Source organism: Polypterus senegalus, chromosome 10 (assembly GCF_016835505.1).
Source record: "Polypterus senegalus isolate Bchr_013 chromosome 10, ASM1683550v1, whole genome shotgun sequence".
NCBI lineage: Eukaryota > Metazoa > Chordata > Cladistia > Polypteriformes > Polypteridae > Polypterus > Polypterus senegalus.
In genome coordinates this window covers 125749606-125764866 of record NC_053163.1, presented here as the reverse complement: position 1 = coordinate 125764866, position 15261 = coordinate 125749606, and the positions used below count along the sequence as shown (strand labels likewise).

The 15261-nt window shown below is 39.4% G+C and overlaps 1 protein-coding gene across 3 annotated transcripts in view; it reads left to right on the top strand.

Annotated features, from left to right (window-relative positions):
- Positions 1 to 14690, top strand: part of LOC120537530 (neuronal migration protein doublecortin-like) — a 182386-nt gene extending 167696 nt beyond the window's left edge. For all 3 annotated transcript variants that reach the window (XM_039766540.1, XM_039766539.1, XM_039766541.1), the window contains exons 5-7: positions 1199 to 1306; positions 8661 to 8755; positions 13796 to 14690. In XM_039766540.1, coding sequence (XP_039622474.1) covers positions 1199 to 1306; positions 8661 to 8755; positions 13796 to 13852 — 260 coding nt within the window. In that variant the 3' untranslated portion in view covers positions 13853 to 14690. The remainder of the gene's footprint in view (positions 1 to 1198; positions 1307 to 8660; positions 8756 to 13795) is intronic.
- Positions 14691 to 15261: the final 571 nt, after the last annotated feature.

The following is a 15261-nucleotide window of genomic DNA, read 5'->3' as shown; positions in this document are numbered from 1 at the left end:
TAGGTGCACTTATTCTTCAAGAAACTTCATCATGAAGGTTCCATTTTCACTGAGATGTCTTGAATAGGATGTGCTGTACAAAAGTTTTTGGAATTTCAAGAATCCTAATTTTAAAAAAATTGGACGTGAGTGTCAGTAGGCTTTGTGCCCTAGGAATCAAGTTACACAGACTATTCTATACCACTTCAGTAATTATTTCTGATCATAAAATAGGTCATTATGATAGTAATTGATGAGAAGAATTCATAATTAACTACAGTTACGGTATCTGGGGGTTCCTCTAGAGTGCCTCTTTCTCTTGCACGATTTGGCTCACAAACTAATCAGCACATCGTCATTCTCAAACAGGCTTACGTTTTGAGTTTCAGATTTTTCTGTCCTGCTGTTTTACCTCTAGACCGTCCTCAAGAAACTGTGACACACAGACACACACACCTATCATCATGATAGGTTTTTGGTATCAGGGGACCATTAAACACTGAGATGCATTGAAAACCGAAGATCGAAATTTTTGACGAATGTAAAGCTTTCTCTTCTCCCCAGTAAATTAAAGGTTATGGTGTTGGGAGGGCGCAAAACAAAAAGCATTAATGAGTAAACCAGCAACATGCCATGTGACCTCAATCATTAATTTACTCCTTCAAATTCACCTCCTGGCAGCAGATCAAATCCCCAGCACAAGTTACTGAAATGTCAGCAGAGTTGCTGACAGACTTGAACCTCACCCTCTACCAGGTACTTCTCTCAAAAATGTTACGTTTAAGAATTTGTACTACAATTAACTGTAGATCATTCACAACCAAGAAACTAGCATAGGGACATTAGTTGATGTCATTTTTACATCACCTGCACTGGAAGTTGGAGGCTATGAAAGCTTTTGAGTCACCACAAGCCTGTTTGGGCTCCATTTGCAACTACAATGCTACTAAAAACATACATTTTAGGCACAAATGTAATTATATTATACTATCATCATTATTACTTTTGAATATGACTTACTGTTGCAAAAATATTTCATAAAGAAAACTGTGATATTTCTGCCTTTGATGGAGGAAATGAACAAAAAGTAGAAATGCTCAAATTTTCAAAGCAGTTAAGTAAGTCCCCAAACACTCTTATGCCTTGCCTTTATTTTCTAACTTATTTTATTTTTCTTACAGAATTAACAAAATCTGTTCTACTGTATTTCTCTATTCAGAGTGCAGAGTGATGAAAGGAAATCCAACTAAAGGAGGACCACCTACTCAGAAAGGCTCGCTCAAGGGTCCAGGATCTACAAGGAGCAGCAAGTCACCAGTTGAATCAAGTGAGTCTTAGTGACCATGCTGAAAACATTTACCAGAAATGCAATAAAAAGAGGCATGTAAATGTGATCACAAAACAGAGAGGCCACGTACTGAACAAAACTAGTGGCTGTACGTGCTGAGGCTGCATAACATAGAGATAGATAATGCAATGGCCTCTTTTCTCATTTAACACAACAATCCCAAGAAATGATCAGTACAACAAGTACTTCACAGTAATCAAAAAAAGATCAAAGCAATGGCGGCTCTCAGTCAACAGCCCTACATTTTCTTGCAATATCCTGTAGAAACAAGCAATCATAACTGTTTAAAAATTACCCATATACGTGTAGTCGTCTACTGTTGAGTGCCTGCTGAGAAATCTCAGCCATGGACAGGTGAAGAAACTATTTGGGCTGATTGCTCACTTTCTGTCTCCTTAAAGACATTCAAGGAAATGAGGTTCTGTCTTCAGGTTCTTCAGCATGGCAGAATTGTATTGGGCTCCTACTATAAAATATCTGTTAGAGGAAAGGACTATGATGTACAATACAGCACTTGTTTAAGGAAATGGGATTTAGTAACCCAATCCGAGCAGTATGCGTTATTCACTTGTGTCGTAATGTGAAGTTCAGACCCTGGGCAGCTTTAACAAGTGATCTCTATTCGACCCAGATGGCTATTGCTCGCTCAAGTGAGGCCTAATGGCTAAGGCCCTGGACTGTGAATGATAAGGCTGTTAGGTTCAGAGTGATGATCAGTGTTCCCCTGAGTTAGCCACTGTTACCGTTCAGGTTAAGCACCTTGGGATGGACTCATAGGTTTATAGGTTTACATTACAGTATGTTGCTGTGTCCTGGAAAGAAATATTGCTCATGTAATTAGAACATTAGAAAAATTATGACAAGAACAGCCCAACAAAGCTTACCAACCCTACCCATCTAACTCCTCCAAAATAACATCAAGTCGAGTTTCAAAAGTCCCCAAAGTCCTGCTGTCTTTCACACTACTTCATATCTTATTCTATGTGTCTATGGTTCTCTGTATGAAGAGAAACATCATAACATCTTTGCAGTGTTTACCCCTTAACTCATTTCCAACTGTGTCCCCGTGTTCTTGATGAACTCCTTTTAAAGTCACAGTCTCGATCCACAGTACTAATTCCCTTCATAGTTTTGAAAACTTCAATCATGTGACTTCTTAATCTACTTTTGCTTAAACTGAAAACTTCAACTCCTTTTTGTAAAGGTTTACCTCCTTTCAGAAGGTTCAGCTCCTTTTAGAACCAACGCTAAATATTACAAATGAGAAGGTTGTGCAATTATTAAAAGATGTTCAATTGCCTATCAGTAGCCAGAGTGTTTCTCCAGCCCTTCTTTATAGTCAGAGGCTTTAGTCAAGCTGTATCAACTTCTGCATAAGACGCAGGATTGTAAACCACAAGTCTGCTGATTCAGTGTTCATCAAAGAGAAAGCCACAGCATTTATTTGCATTGTAGAGGTAGAACACTTTAGGATGACTTTTACGGTTACGGGTGCTCTGTAGATAAGTTCAGGTAGGCTGTAAATCAAAAGGTTGCTGGTTCAGTCCTCATCACTGAGTCACTGTGTAAAGCTGGGTGAGTCACTTCACCTCATTGTACACTCAGGCAAAGCCCCTTGGGTTGAGGTTTATCATGAATGATGTTCTATAAATAACATTAGGCTGGCAATGTTGTTTCCTGCCTTACCTGCTGGAATGTAGAAACAAAAGGTTCAATTGTTCATCCTGATGTTACTGTTCACGTAATGCAACTTGTGATGGGGGTCTTTGTAAAGCATGCTATGTAAAAAGAGGTTAGTCAGGTAGTATGGTCTCCTACGTGAGATAATGGATTCTTTCTGAACCACAAGGATGCTGCTTCAGTGTTTACCCCAATGAACTATGTGACCCTGAGGGGGTTGTTCTTAATGTTCAAATTGAGCATGTTGGGATTGAGATGTTAATCATTTATTTTTTAAATTATATTTTAAGAAACAAACATGATAACACAGCACAACTCAGAAAATGAAAACAGCATAGCAAGTACCACAGTATCTTCTAAAGACACTCCAACCACATCAGCAATCAACTCCCACCCAACACTAGGATGGAGTTTTTTTTATGAAAGGTGCTGTATAGATAAAGTTACTCAGACAGAATAGTCTTGTGCACGAGGCGCAGGATGGTAAAGCACTAGGCTGCTGGTTCAACGTTCACGTTTGACTCACTCTGTGACCCCTAGTGGATCACTTCTCCTCATTGTTCTGCACAAGTAAATCACTTTGAGATGCAATGGATTTTTCTTTGAACAGTACTATTATACATAACGTCAAGGTAGAAGTGTAGTCTCCTCGAATTAGTGTCTGATTGCCTGCTTTCAGTGACGTGCTTTATACAAAAATAAACTGAATTGAATCGAGTTAAAGTACAGTACACCCACAACATCCTTTGCAAAAATTAGTGAGTCACTTATCTCAATGTGCTGTTCTGGAAAAGACCCCTGAAATATGGCTCAGTATGAAGCTACCTATATAAATAATGGGTCACTTTTTGGCTTGTTTAAGTCCTGGACTGAGGTCTTCATTGCAGTGCACCTGTGAAGCACACCAAGATGGATTCCATGAATAAAGGTTTTGCATAAATGAAGTGTAGGCAGACACTGAACCAAAAACAAACATCATGCTGGTTCAGTCCTCCACACTGGCTATCTGTATGACCCCGAGCGAGTGCCCTAACCTGACAGCATTCCCATTGCTTAAATCTCAAATGATGATGGTATTCAATATTGAAAGGCACTATATAAGGTAAAATGTGTTTGTGTGTCCCTTTTCTTCGCAGAACATTCATGCTGGGAAGAATTTCATTGTGCTCTCTACTATATGTCCAACCCCAATTCCGAAACGGATTGGACAGTATGGAAAACAAAGAGACCTTGTGAATTGAATTGTTTTATAGAAAATCTACACTCATCTTAATCTGATGACTGTAACATACTCCAAAATAATTGGGACAATCGGGTGTTTCCCACTGTGTCACATCATCATTTCTTTAAATAAAACTTATTAAACATTTGCACACTCAACACACAAGTTGTTTAAGCTTAGCAAGAGGAATTATCTCCCTTTCATCCATTATGCATCACTTCACCTGCACGATTTTGCAGGGCCTTCATTTCCATATTTTGAACTTCATAATGCGTCACACGTTCTCAATCAGGGACAGGTCAGGACTGTAGACAGGACACTCTTGTACTCGTACTCTCTGCTTATACAGCCATGCACTTGTAATCCAGTCAGAATGTGCTTTGGCCTTGACCTGCTTGGAAAAGTAGTGATAGCCCTGGAAAAGACGTGCATATGGCAGCAAACTTTTTATATTTCTTTCTGCATTAATAGTGCTCTCACAAATGTCCAAATTATTCCCACCAGAAGTACCTTGTGTCGCACCCCAATTCCATGACAGATGGTGGCTTTTGCACCTGACACTGCTAACGGCTTGGAAGATCCTTTTCCTCTTTGGCCCGAACAACACAATGGCTGTTTTTAAACCAAAAACTATTAGAAATGTTGACTTATCAAACTTTTCACCTAAGATGACACAGAGCCTACATAGCAGCACTCCCTAAACCCCAAACACAACCTCACAGACACAGTTCTGGGTTTCATACAAGTACTTTTATTTTACAAACTACCTTTAACAGACTAATTCGTTCACAGCACAGTAAAGCAATGCAAACCCTTTCTCTTCTCATTCCTCAACTCCTCCCAAGTAAATGCTGTCCAGTTCCTCTCCCAACTACGATTTCTTTGATACTGAACCCAGGAATACTTCCGGTGCCACAACTCTGCACGTTGGAAGCACTTCTGGATCAAGTGGAAGCCCACCAAGGTAGGAAAATAGTTCCCCTGCAGCTTCTCATGGCAGCACCCAAGTGCTCCAATAGGGCTGGCCATTTGGACTACAACTTCCATCATGCTCTGTGGGTGTACCACTGGGGGCTCTGCCAGGGGAATGCTGCTACTCAGTGTATCGATGTAAAATAATACTTTTGCTGTCCTTCTGCTATGGCCTCCTGACCGAGAAAAGTATCAACAACCAACCTGGCTGGAATGATTTGTCTTTGTGGAACGTTGTTCTCAAAGTGCCAGATTATTCGCTGATGCATCTGTTGACAAATTGGCAAAATCTGACCCATCCTTGCCCTTGAAGGACTAGAGCATTTTTGAAGGTTCTTTATACACTATAACATGATTACCTCACCTGTTTCACATCACCTTGTTATTTGAATTTGTCAAATCATAGCACATTGATCGTAAAATAACCTGTCCCAACTTTTTGGAACGTGTCGCAATCATCAGAATACACGTGTATCCTCAACAAACAATCTAGTTGATTAGGTAAAACCTCAAACACATTGTTGTTATACAGATTTTGTTTGAATACAAGCCCAAATAAATGTACAAATCGCTCCTGTTTACTTTTAAGTCCATATCAGCTGACTTGATCTTAATGGACTTCTGCATTTAAAGATCCAGTAGACTGTTAATTATTCATAATAATAAGTTGTTTTTTTTTTTACTTTGCTTTTAATTTTTTTTTTACATTTCTACACCTTTGCTACAATAAGAATATAATTACAACCAAGTCACTTGTAAATCCCTGCCATTTACTGTATCTCACCAGTTACAGACTCATTCCCCAACGTTTTCTTGCTGTTAGGATCCAAACGATTTCCAATGCCATTGCCTGTCCGCTGTGCTTGTAATAATTCGCCCTGTCACTTCTGTCGGCGTGATCCATTCCATCAAACGTGGACATGATTTAAAGCTCCAGTGTGATAATGAAATTCTCTATCGATCTGTTAACCACCCGCTTCTCCTCTCATGCAGCCTCTAGAAATTTCCAAGTAGCATTGCATGCCTTATTCCACATTATAAAGATAAAACACAAAAGAAATCTGAAAAGGTTTGCTGCAGGAATTGACTGTAAGGTTAGAAAGGATAGGACATGTGACATGATGGCTGTAATTATTCTTTTAAAGAGTCCAGTGAATGGTGTGGAAGAAGGCAGAGAGGTAATGGAGTCTCCTGGGGGGTCACTGGTCTTCTTCTGGGTCAACGATTTCAAAACTGAAAATGCAACAGACAGACATGTGAGCCCTCTGACCTCTCCTGAAAACCTCTCCCCTGTGACCGCCTATAAATAGCCCTGCTGGGCTCCCATCCTGGACAGCATCCTTAATGCTTTTAGTAAGTTTTAATGGCTTATGCTGACCAGCAGAGTGCAACATTGTTATTCCACTTTTCACTGTTACTTTATTCATTCATTTATTCTCTTAGAAACAATTCAGTTTTCAAATGTATTCCAAAATATCTACAAACTTCGTAAAATATGGAGCAGATACGTGTCCTGCACATAATTCCCGTTTCTCCCACACTGTTGAGCTGAAATGTCTTTGAAGTGGCCTTTGACTGTGTCCTCAAGTGAAGCATATTAAGACAAGCTATTTTAACTTTTACCCAATGCCCTCCATAATGTTTGGGGCAAAGATATATTTTTTCCTTGATTTACCCCACTGCCCCACAGTTTAAAATTACAATTCAAACACTTCAGACTTTAAAATGAGGCTATTTGCATATACTTGGACCACACCATGTAGAAATTACAACACTTTTTCTGCATGGTGTCCTCCCATTTCTGGGCACCATCGTATTTGGAGCAATTGGTGTTCTGGGTGTTTGTGATTCCTCAGGTGTGTTTCATTACTTCATAAGATACCTCGGATTGATTCTACCCTTTGGAGTCTGTAGTTGCCATTGTTCAACATGAGAACAAGACCTGTGCCAATGAAAGTGAAAGAAGCCATTGAGAGGCAAAAAAAATGAAGCCCTTAACACATTAATAAAATCTTAGGATTACCTAAATAAACTGTCTGGAATATCATTAAGAAGAAAGAACACACTGGTAAGCTCAGTGATCAAAAGGGACAGGTAGGCCAAGGAAGACCTCCACTGCTGATCATTAAAGAATCCTCACTATGGTAAAGAAAAAGCCCCAAACGCCTGTCTGACAGATCAGAAACAGTCTTCAGGAGGCAGATGTGTGTGTGTGTGTGTCAGAGACGACTATCAGCAGAAGACTTCATAAAGCAGAAATACAGAAACTACACCGCGAGATGCAAACCACTAGTTAGCTACAAAAACAGGATGGCCAAGTTACAGTTTGTGAAAAGTACTTGAAAAAGCCTGCAGAATTCTGGGAAAAGGTCTTGTGGACAGACAAGACAAATATGAACCTGAATGAGAGTGAAGGCAAGAGCAAAGTGTGGTGACGAAAATTAACTGCTCAAGACTCAAAGCAAACCACCTCATCTGTTAAACATGGTGGTGCTGGAGGTGTTATGGCTTCCACAGGGACTGGCACATTTATCTTCATTGATGATGTCAATGCTGATGGCAGTGGCACAATAAATTCTGAGGGATATAGAAACATCTGATCTGATTAAGTTCCAGTAAATGCCTATAAAACTCATTGGACGGCGCTTCATCCTACAACAAGATAATGACCCCAAATATACTCCTAAGGCAACACATGAGTTTATAAAATGGAAAATTATTGAATGGCCAAACCAGGCACCCAATTTAAGTCCAATTGAGCAGGCCTTCAATATGCTGAAGAGAAAACTTAAGGGGACAAGGCATCCTTGCATGTGAGGATATGCAGCAAAGTACTAAATATGATGGCTTCTAAAAACCTGCCATTGCTGTGTCCCAAACATTATGGTGCCCTTAAATGGGGGGACCACGTAGAAAAAGTGCTGTGACTGAAATGTATGCAAATACCCTTAAATGAAAGTCTGCAATGTGCATGATAATCATGTCTGAATTGTTTGATTTGTAATTTTAAACAGTGGGGCAGATGGGTAAATCAAGGAAAGATATATCTTTGTCCCAAACTTTACGGAGCACACTGCAGTTTTAATGCCCATTCCTAATGTCCTAATGTCAGATGTTTGCAATTGTATCTTCACAGGACAACATAAGAATTAGAGGTTTTTAGAATGGGCTCAAATTCCAAAACATTGTCTTAGTGGAGTTTATGTATTCTCCTTGTCTTTTTTCCCCACATCCCTAAGAGGTTCAGGTTAGCTTGATTAACCACTCTGTCCTGTGTGGGTAAGTGTACATGTGCGCTGTGGTGGGCTGGCATCCTGTTGTTCAGCCCCCCTCCCTGGGCAGACTGGTGTTCATGAAGGCAGTGGAATCCTTCCAATGTCTGACCCTAGTAACCCCATTTCACACCTGTCCGCCATCAGTTCCTCCACATGTAACTGTTTCGTATTGTGTTTCCTGTAGCTAATGGCACATCAAGCAGCCAGCTTTCAACCCCAATTTCCAAGCAGTCTCCCATCTCTACACCCACCAGTCCTGGAAGTCTTCGCAAGCACAAGGTATGGGCTTTATGTTTAAGCATTTGATAACAGGTCATGTTTAGCCTTTGTGTTTTCATCACCGTGTTTTTCACCAAAATATCAACTATAGTGAGAAATGAGCAAAACTCACCTGTGGCACTAAACCAGTTACATCTAATTGGATTCTGGGGCCTCTAGTGACATCCTCAATATAATTATCTTGTATTTAAATTATTTTACTTATTCTATTTTGTACTTTTTGTGTTTTCAAGCATTTTGTGATGGTGTTCAATCTTTAAGCCATTATATAGTGTCTTCAGAAAGTATTTTGACTCTTTCACCCATTTTTTTTTTACATTTTTCTATGTTGCTGCTTTGTGCTAAGATCATTTAATTTCATTTTCCCCCTGATCAAGCAACACTCAAATACCCCAGACAGATAAACTGAAAATAAGATTTTAGAATTTTTTGCAAATTTATTAAAAATCAAAAACTGAAAAATCACATTGACACAAGTATTCAGACCCTTTACTGAGTACTTAGTTGAAGCCCCTTGGGCAGCCATTCCAGTCGGGTGTTTCCTTGGGTATGACGTGACAACCTTCACATACTTGGATTTGAAGATTTTCTGCCATTTTTCTTTGCAGATTCTCTTAAGCTCTGTCAGGTTGGATGGAGTCCGTAAGTGGACAGTTATTTTCAGGTTCATGTTTGATTGGGTTCAGGTCTGGGCTCTGGCTGGGCCTCTCCAGAACATTTACACAATTGATCCTAAGTGACTCCTGTGTTGTCTTCGCTTTGAGCAAAGGGTTATTGTCCTGATGGATGGCAAACCTTTGGCCCAGTCTGAGGTCTAGAGAGTTCTCTAGCAGGTCCTCATTAAGGAATTCTCTGTACCCTGCCCCATTCAGCCTTCGCTCAACCCTGGCCGATCCCCAACTCCATAGCATAATGCAGCCACCACCATGTTTCATTGTTAGAGTGGTGCAGGTGATGTGAGGTTAGAGTGCGCAGGTGATGTGAGGTGCCTGGTTTCCTTTAGATATGACCCTAATTCTTGGTGTCATCAGACCAGAGAATGTTGCTTCTCTCCAGACTAAGAGTCTGTTAGGTGCCTTTTTGCAAACTCCAAGCGGGTTTTCAGGTGTGATTTATTGAGAAGAGGCTCCTGTCTGGCATTTCTGTAGTAAAAAGATGAAATTGATTAAGTTTTGAAATGATAGTTGACGGGCGGCACGGTGGCACTGTGGTATCGCTGCTGCCTCGCAGTAAGGAAACCCGGGTTTGCATCCCGGGTCCTCCCTGCGTGGAGTTTGCATGTTCTCCCCATGTCAGCGTGGGTTTCCTCCCACAGTCCAAAGACATGCAGGTTAGGTGCATTGGCGATTCTAAATTGTCCCTAGTGTGTGCTTGGTGTGTGTGTGTGTGTGCCCTGCGGTGGGCTGGCACCCTGCCTGGGATTTGTTTCCTGCCTTGTGCCCTGTGTTGGCTGGGATTGGCTCCAACAGACCCCTGTGACCCTGTAGTTCGGATATAGCAGGTTGGATAATGGATGGATGGATGATAGTTGACCTTTGGTAAGTTTCTCCCATCACCACACAGGTTCTCCGGAGCTCATCCAAGTTCTTAGTCACCTCTCCCTGCCTCATTCGCTCAGTTTGGTAGGATGGCCAGCTCTAGGAAGAATCATGGTTGTTTCAAACTTATTCCGTTTAAGAATTATGAAAGTAATAGGAACCTTCAATGCTACAGGAACTTTTTGCAGCGTTCCTCAGATCTGTGCTCCAGCACAATCCTGTGTCTACTCTCTGCAGGCAGTTCCTTTTAAAATTGTGGCTTGGTTTTTGCTCAACTGCAGGACCTTCTCTAGACAGTTGTGTGCCTTTCCAGATCATGTCCAATCAATTGAATTGACCATAGGTGGACTCCAAACAAGGTGCAGAAACATCTCAGTGACGATCAATAGAGTGGTATGTACCTGAGCCAAAGTTCAAGTGTCATAGCAAAGGGTCTGAATACTCGTGCTAAAGTGATATTTCAGGTTTTTTTTATTTTTAATACATTTACAAAAATATGTGAATTTCTGCTTTCACTTTGTCATTATGGGGTATAGAGTGTAGATGTGGGGAAAAAATAATTTAAAAGATTCTCGCATAAAATCACAAAATGTGACAAAGTGAAGGGTTATATGAATACTTTCTGAATACATCGTGTAAAAGACAGGCTGGTGGAGTTATTTCTTAGATTAATGCACTTTAAAATACCACCTTTCAGATATATAACATATAATTATAGAGACAGGTGCATATTCATATAGTGTGCTTGACTTATGGAAGATTAAGTTACGAATTACATTGAAGTAAAACTGGTGACAGTCTGAGATTCAAATCCAGCCTTCTTGACCTGTGAGGCAGCGCTCTGCACATACAAAGTAGTCTTAAAAGCTTTGCAAATTAGATATTATTAAAAAATGAAACTTTCAGAAAATGCTTTATGCATAAGAAAAAGATTTAGTTCAGATGAATTAATTTATGACATTTTGCATACTGAATCTCCTGCTGGTTTTCATGTTAGCATATGAAAATAAGCAGCAATTAAATCCCAATTATTCGGTAACCAAAACTGAAGGGTTTGTCAAGTGAGCTGTGGGTATCAAAATGAAACTCACAAATGTATTCAGTAGGAGCAATTTCATCACTTTTCCTCATGAATAACAGGTTGTCTAAGTACATAATTTTAATTTTATACAGGGAGATTCTAACGAGCAGGGCTCCGATTTATGGTGTGTTACTCACATAATAATGAAGTGATAGAAACAAAATAAATACAGTGCATACCTTGATAGATGTGCAAATGATCCAGTCACATTCGGTGTTGGATTCTTCTTGCAAACACAGATCGACACAGCCCTCCATATTGGCAAAGGTATCCGCAAGCAATGTAGGGGTGATGGCAGCAGTGTTTCACTGTAATTGTTCAAGTGTGCGAGGCTTGTTCTTGTACACTTTTCCTTTCAGTGCTCCCCAAAGGAAGAAATTCCGGAGGTGACAGGTCCAGGGTACCAGGTGACCGTAGTCCCATTGTAATGACCTGAATGTCAAAACACGATTCAATTTGTTCCATGCTGTGAGCTGATGTGTGACAGGTTACCCCATCTTGCTGGAAATAACCTTCACTTACTGTATCTCACGGTCATCCAGTTCATTCACAAATAAGACAAAAAGAGCGCCATGCCTCACTCATTCGTACATTTCTCCAGGAATACTGTGTTCTTTATTTCGTTTGGATTGCTTCATTACTAAGACAGTAATACAGTGGTTCTCAAACTGTGGGGTGGGCACCCCTAGATATGAAAAAAGAAAACAAAAATATATCTATTGAAACCAAAACAAATGAACTTATACTGCATTCTGATACTAGAGAAATAAATATAGAGTTGGATAAATGTCGATAAAAGTTAAGTAGGTATAATAAAATAAGCATCTATGATATATCATTAATTAAAAAGAACAAATTGGTATTAGTGGGCTCCATTCAAATAAACGTTAGGGGGGCGCAATTAAAACTGTTATGAAAACTCGGGTCGCAAATACGTAAAGGTCGAGAAACGCTGCAGTAATAAATCATAAGTCAGGGCCCTGCCCATTAGAATTAGCTTGTATAATACAACAACTCCACAGTCAACATATATGTACTTTCTAAGATTGGCTCTTACAATATAGAAATAATCCAAAAGTATAGAAGTAATGTAAAGAAGGTTAGTAGGAGTTTAAACACTATGTTTCTATTCATGTTTAGTATTTGAGCTGCTCTGATTTCGAGTTTCATATTGATACCCCAAGCTCCCTTTAAAACTGCATTTTTCGTCACTTTTGTTATGTAACAATTTAGATTTCATCACTGCTTGTTCATGTCCTGTCTTGATTTTCTGCATCTGCATCATAAGAACAGATCTTGGGCTGTCTCTGGTAATCTTTCCAAAATGGTTGACAGTACATTTCATGGGTGAGAATCCGAGAAAATAGAAAGACATGTGGGAGCTGCAAAGAGCGGCGACATAATCCCCTAGTGTCTATATGGCAGCTGGCCTCTACGGGTTCCTCAAACTAGACATTCGTAGATTTCCTGGGACCTGAACTCCTGACAGGTGGGCCTGATAGCAGAGGACTCTGGGATTGCTGTGGGGTCCCATTATTTCTATGAGGATCTTACTGACTCATTAGTGCTTTTGAGTTGTGCCTCTGTGTACGACTTTCTACTTCTGGGTCAGGCTTCACTCTGATGAGGAACTTGACGAGTGTCGTGATTAGGCTTTTGTTGTTCTGCCGAAGCAGGATGACTTTTTATTTCTGGATCAGAAGATGAAATGAGAACCAAATCAGAGTATGCAGTGGGGTGCAATATTATTAATGCCATCGAAAGACCTATCAAAGGAAGTTCTTTTTGCTCAGCTGATTTCCAAGTTATCTCTGAGATATATTGTTGAATATATCGTATAGGTTAATTTATGTTTCATGCTGTCTGTCCATATGGTTTATGTTGTTGCACATTCGGTGAATAACGTCAGTCCTGATTTCTGATCCTTTACCACACTTGGTAATGTGTTCCATATATTTATGGATCTCAGAGTAAGAAAATATTTCTAACATTTCCATAAAATTTATTGTTAACTAGCCTGCATCTGCGTCCACCTGGATGGAAACTCATTTTAAAATATCTTCCAGAATCCATGGTACTAAATCCCTTCATTATTTGAAACGCTGTCACCTCTTAATCTCTGTTTGCTTTAACTGATAAGGCTCATCTCTTTCAATCTCCTCTCATACCTCACAGTGCTGGAATCATCCTGGCTGCTGTTCTCTATATTGGTATATTATTTTTGTAACATGGAGCTAAAAACTGCGCATAATATTCCAGGATGTTTTTTTCTAGCTTTAGTTTTCAAGCTATACAACTGACATTCAAGCTTGTCCTTTTAAGCTGCTCCCGTGCTGGTCCCAAAGTTAGATAACGTTACCGATGAGCATCCAGGATTGATCAGTTTTGTTTTTTGGTTCTTTCTTCTTTTTCTCACCACAGGACCTGTACCTTCCACTGTCACTCGATGACTCTGACTCGCTTGGAGATTCGATGTAGAGAGGAAGCCAGAGAATGGAGAAGAAAAGCAAAATCGAGTTCAGAATCTCGTCTGCTGAATGCAGTGCTAAATTTGGTGCTGAAAACATTCAAAACACCAAAAGGAAGTCAAAAATATCTTTCTTTCTTTCTTTCTTTCTTTCTTTCTTTCTTTCTTTCTTTCTTTCTTTCTTTCTTTCTTTTCCTATTTTATCTTGTAAAAGAAACACTGCCTAATAAGTGATTAGCTGCCTGGAATGCATTAATGTAATGTTTGGGTGATGCACTTTTGCTTTAAAGTATGCAGTGCCATGATTGTCCAGACCAACGGCTATGCTGATTGTTTTGTACTAAAATCAATTTCCAATTACACATGCAAAGTAAAGATCTCAAATTACTGAATGCATTTTACGATGCTTGAGAAGACATTTGGGTAAATCATGGGAGCAAACAGTTGACAGGTCGTAATGCAACCATAGACTGCACTATAAAAAATAAAAAGTGTAATACACATTGGGGTTAATTTCAGAAGTTAAAAGTTGGGAGTAAAATACATTTTATAAAAATCACATGTTCCAGCGCAGAAACCAAATGCTGGTATAGTTTATTCAGATTATTAAAAATGCTTTCACAATGAAAAGCAGTCTTACTTTTTATGGCGTACCTAAATCTTCCTGTGGTGTTCCTTATATTTGAATAAGCATCCATAACGTTTGGGACAGTAATAACAACAGCAAGGTACTCTTTTTGAATTATCCACTTCCTTTTGTATTCCTTTCTTCTGCCTGCGCCTGTTAAAACAGTAGGACAAAGCACAGATCACTGTGAATCTTTTACAAAAATAAATAACTTTGGATGAGTTTGTTTTTTTTTTTTTTTACACTTGGGAATATCCTGCTTTTTAAACAGCACAACTGAACATCTTTTGCGATTCTCTGTTTTGTATGAGAAGTGTGCTTTATGACCGTTTTATTTTGTAACCTTTTCTACAGCAGTTTACACTAATATTTAATTGTTGTGCATTACGACCCAGACAAAGCGCCACTCTGCCAAATGCATGTGTCACTTGTAGTGGCGCCTTTCTAAGAAATGGACTAATTTATTGGTTTTGCCTTTCTACAAAGACTTACTGTATTTTCTGTCTTTTATACTGTCTGTTGTTTTTTTTTTTTATTTATGTGAGCATTTTAACTAACTGCAGTTATTGTTGGTATTGTTTAAAGTTAATTACTGTGCTGATGGTCAATCCAGTATACAATATTTTATTAGGGCAATGTTATTTGATTAGTGCATTAACAAAATTCATGTCTGGCAAGTAACAGTCTCTCCCATATTGGTTTAAGGCAGAGTAGATAATACGATTTTATATAAAAAATGCATTTTGATCGTAACAAGGATTTGAGTTCAAGGTCAGTTCCTCCTTTCAATTT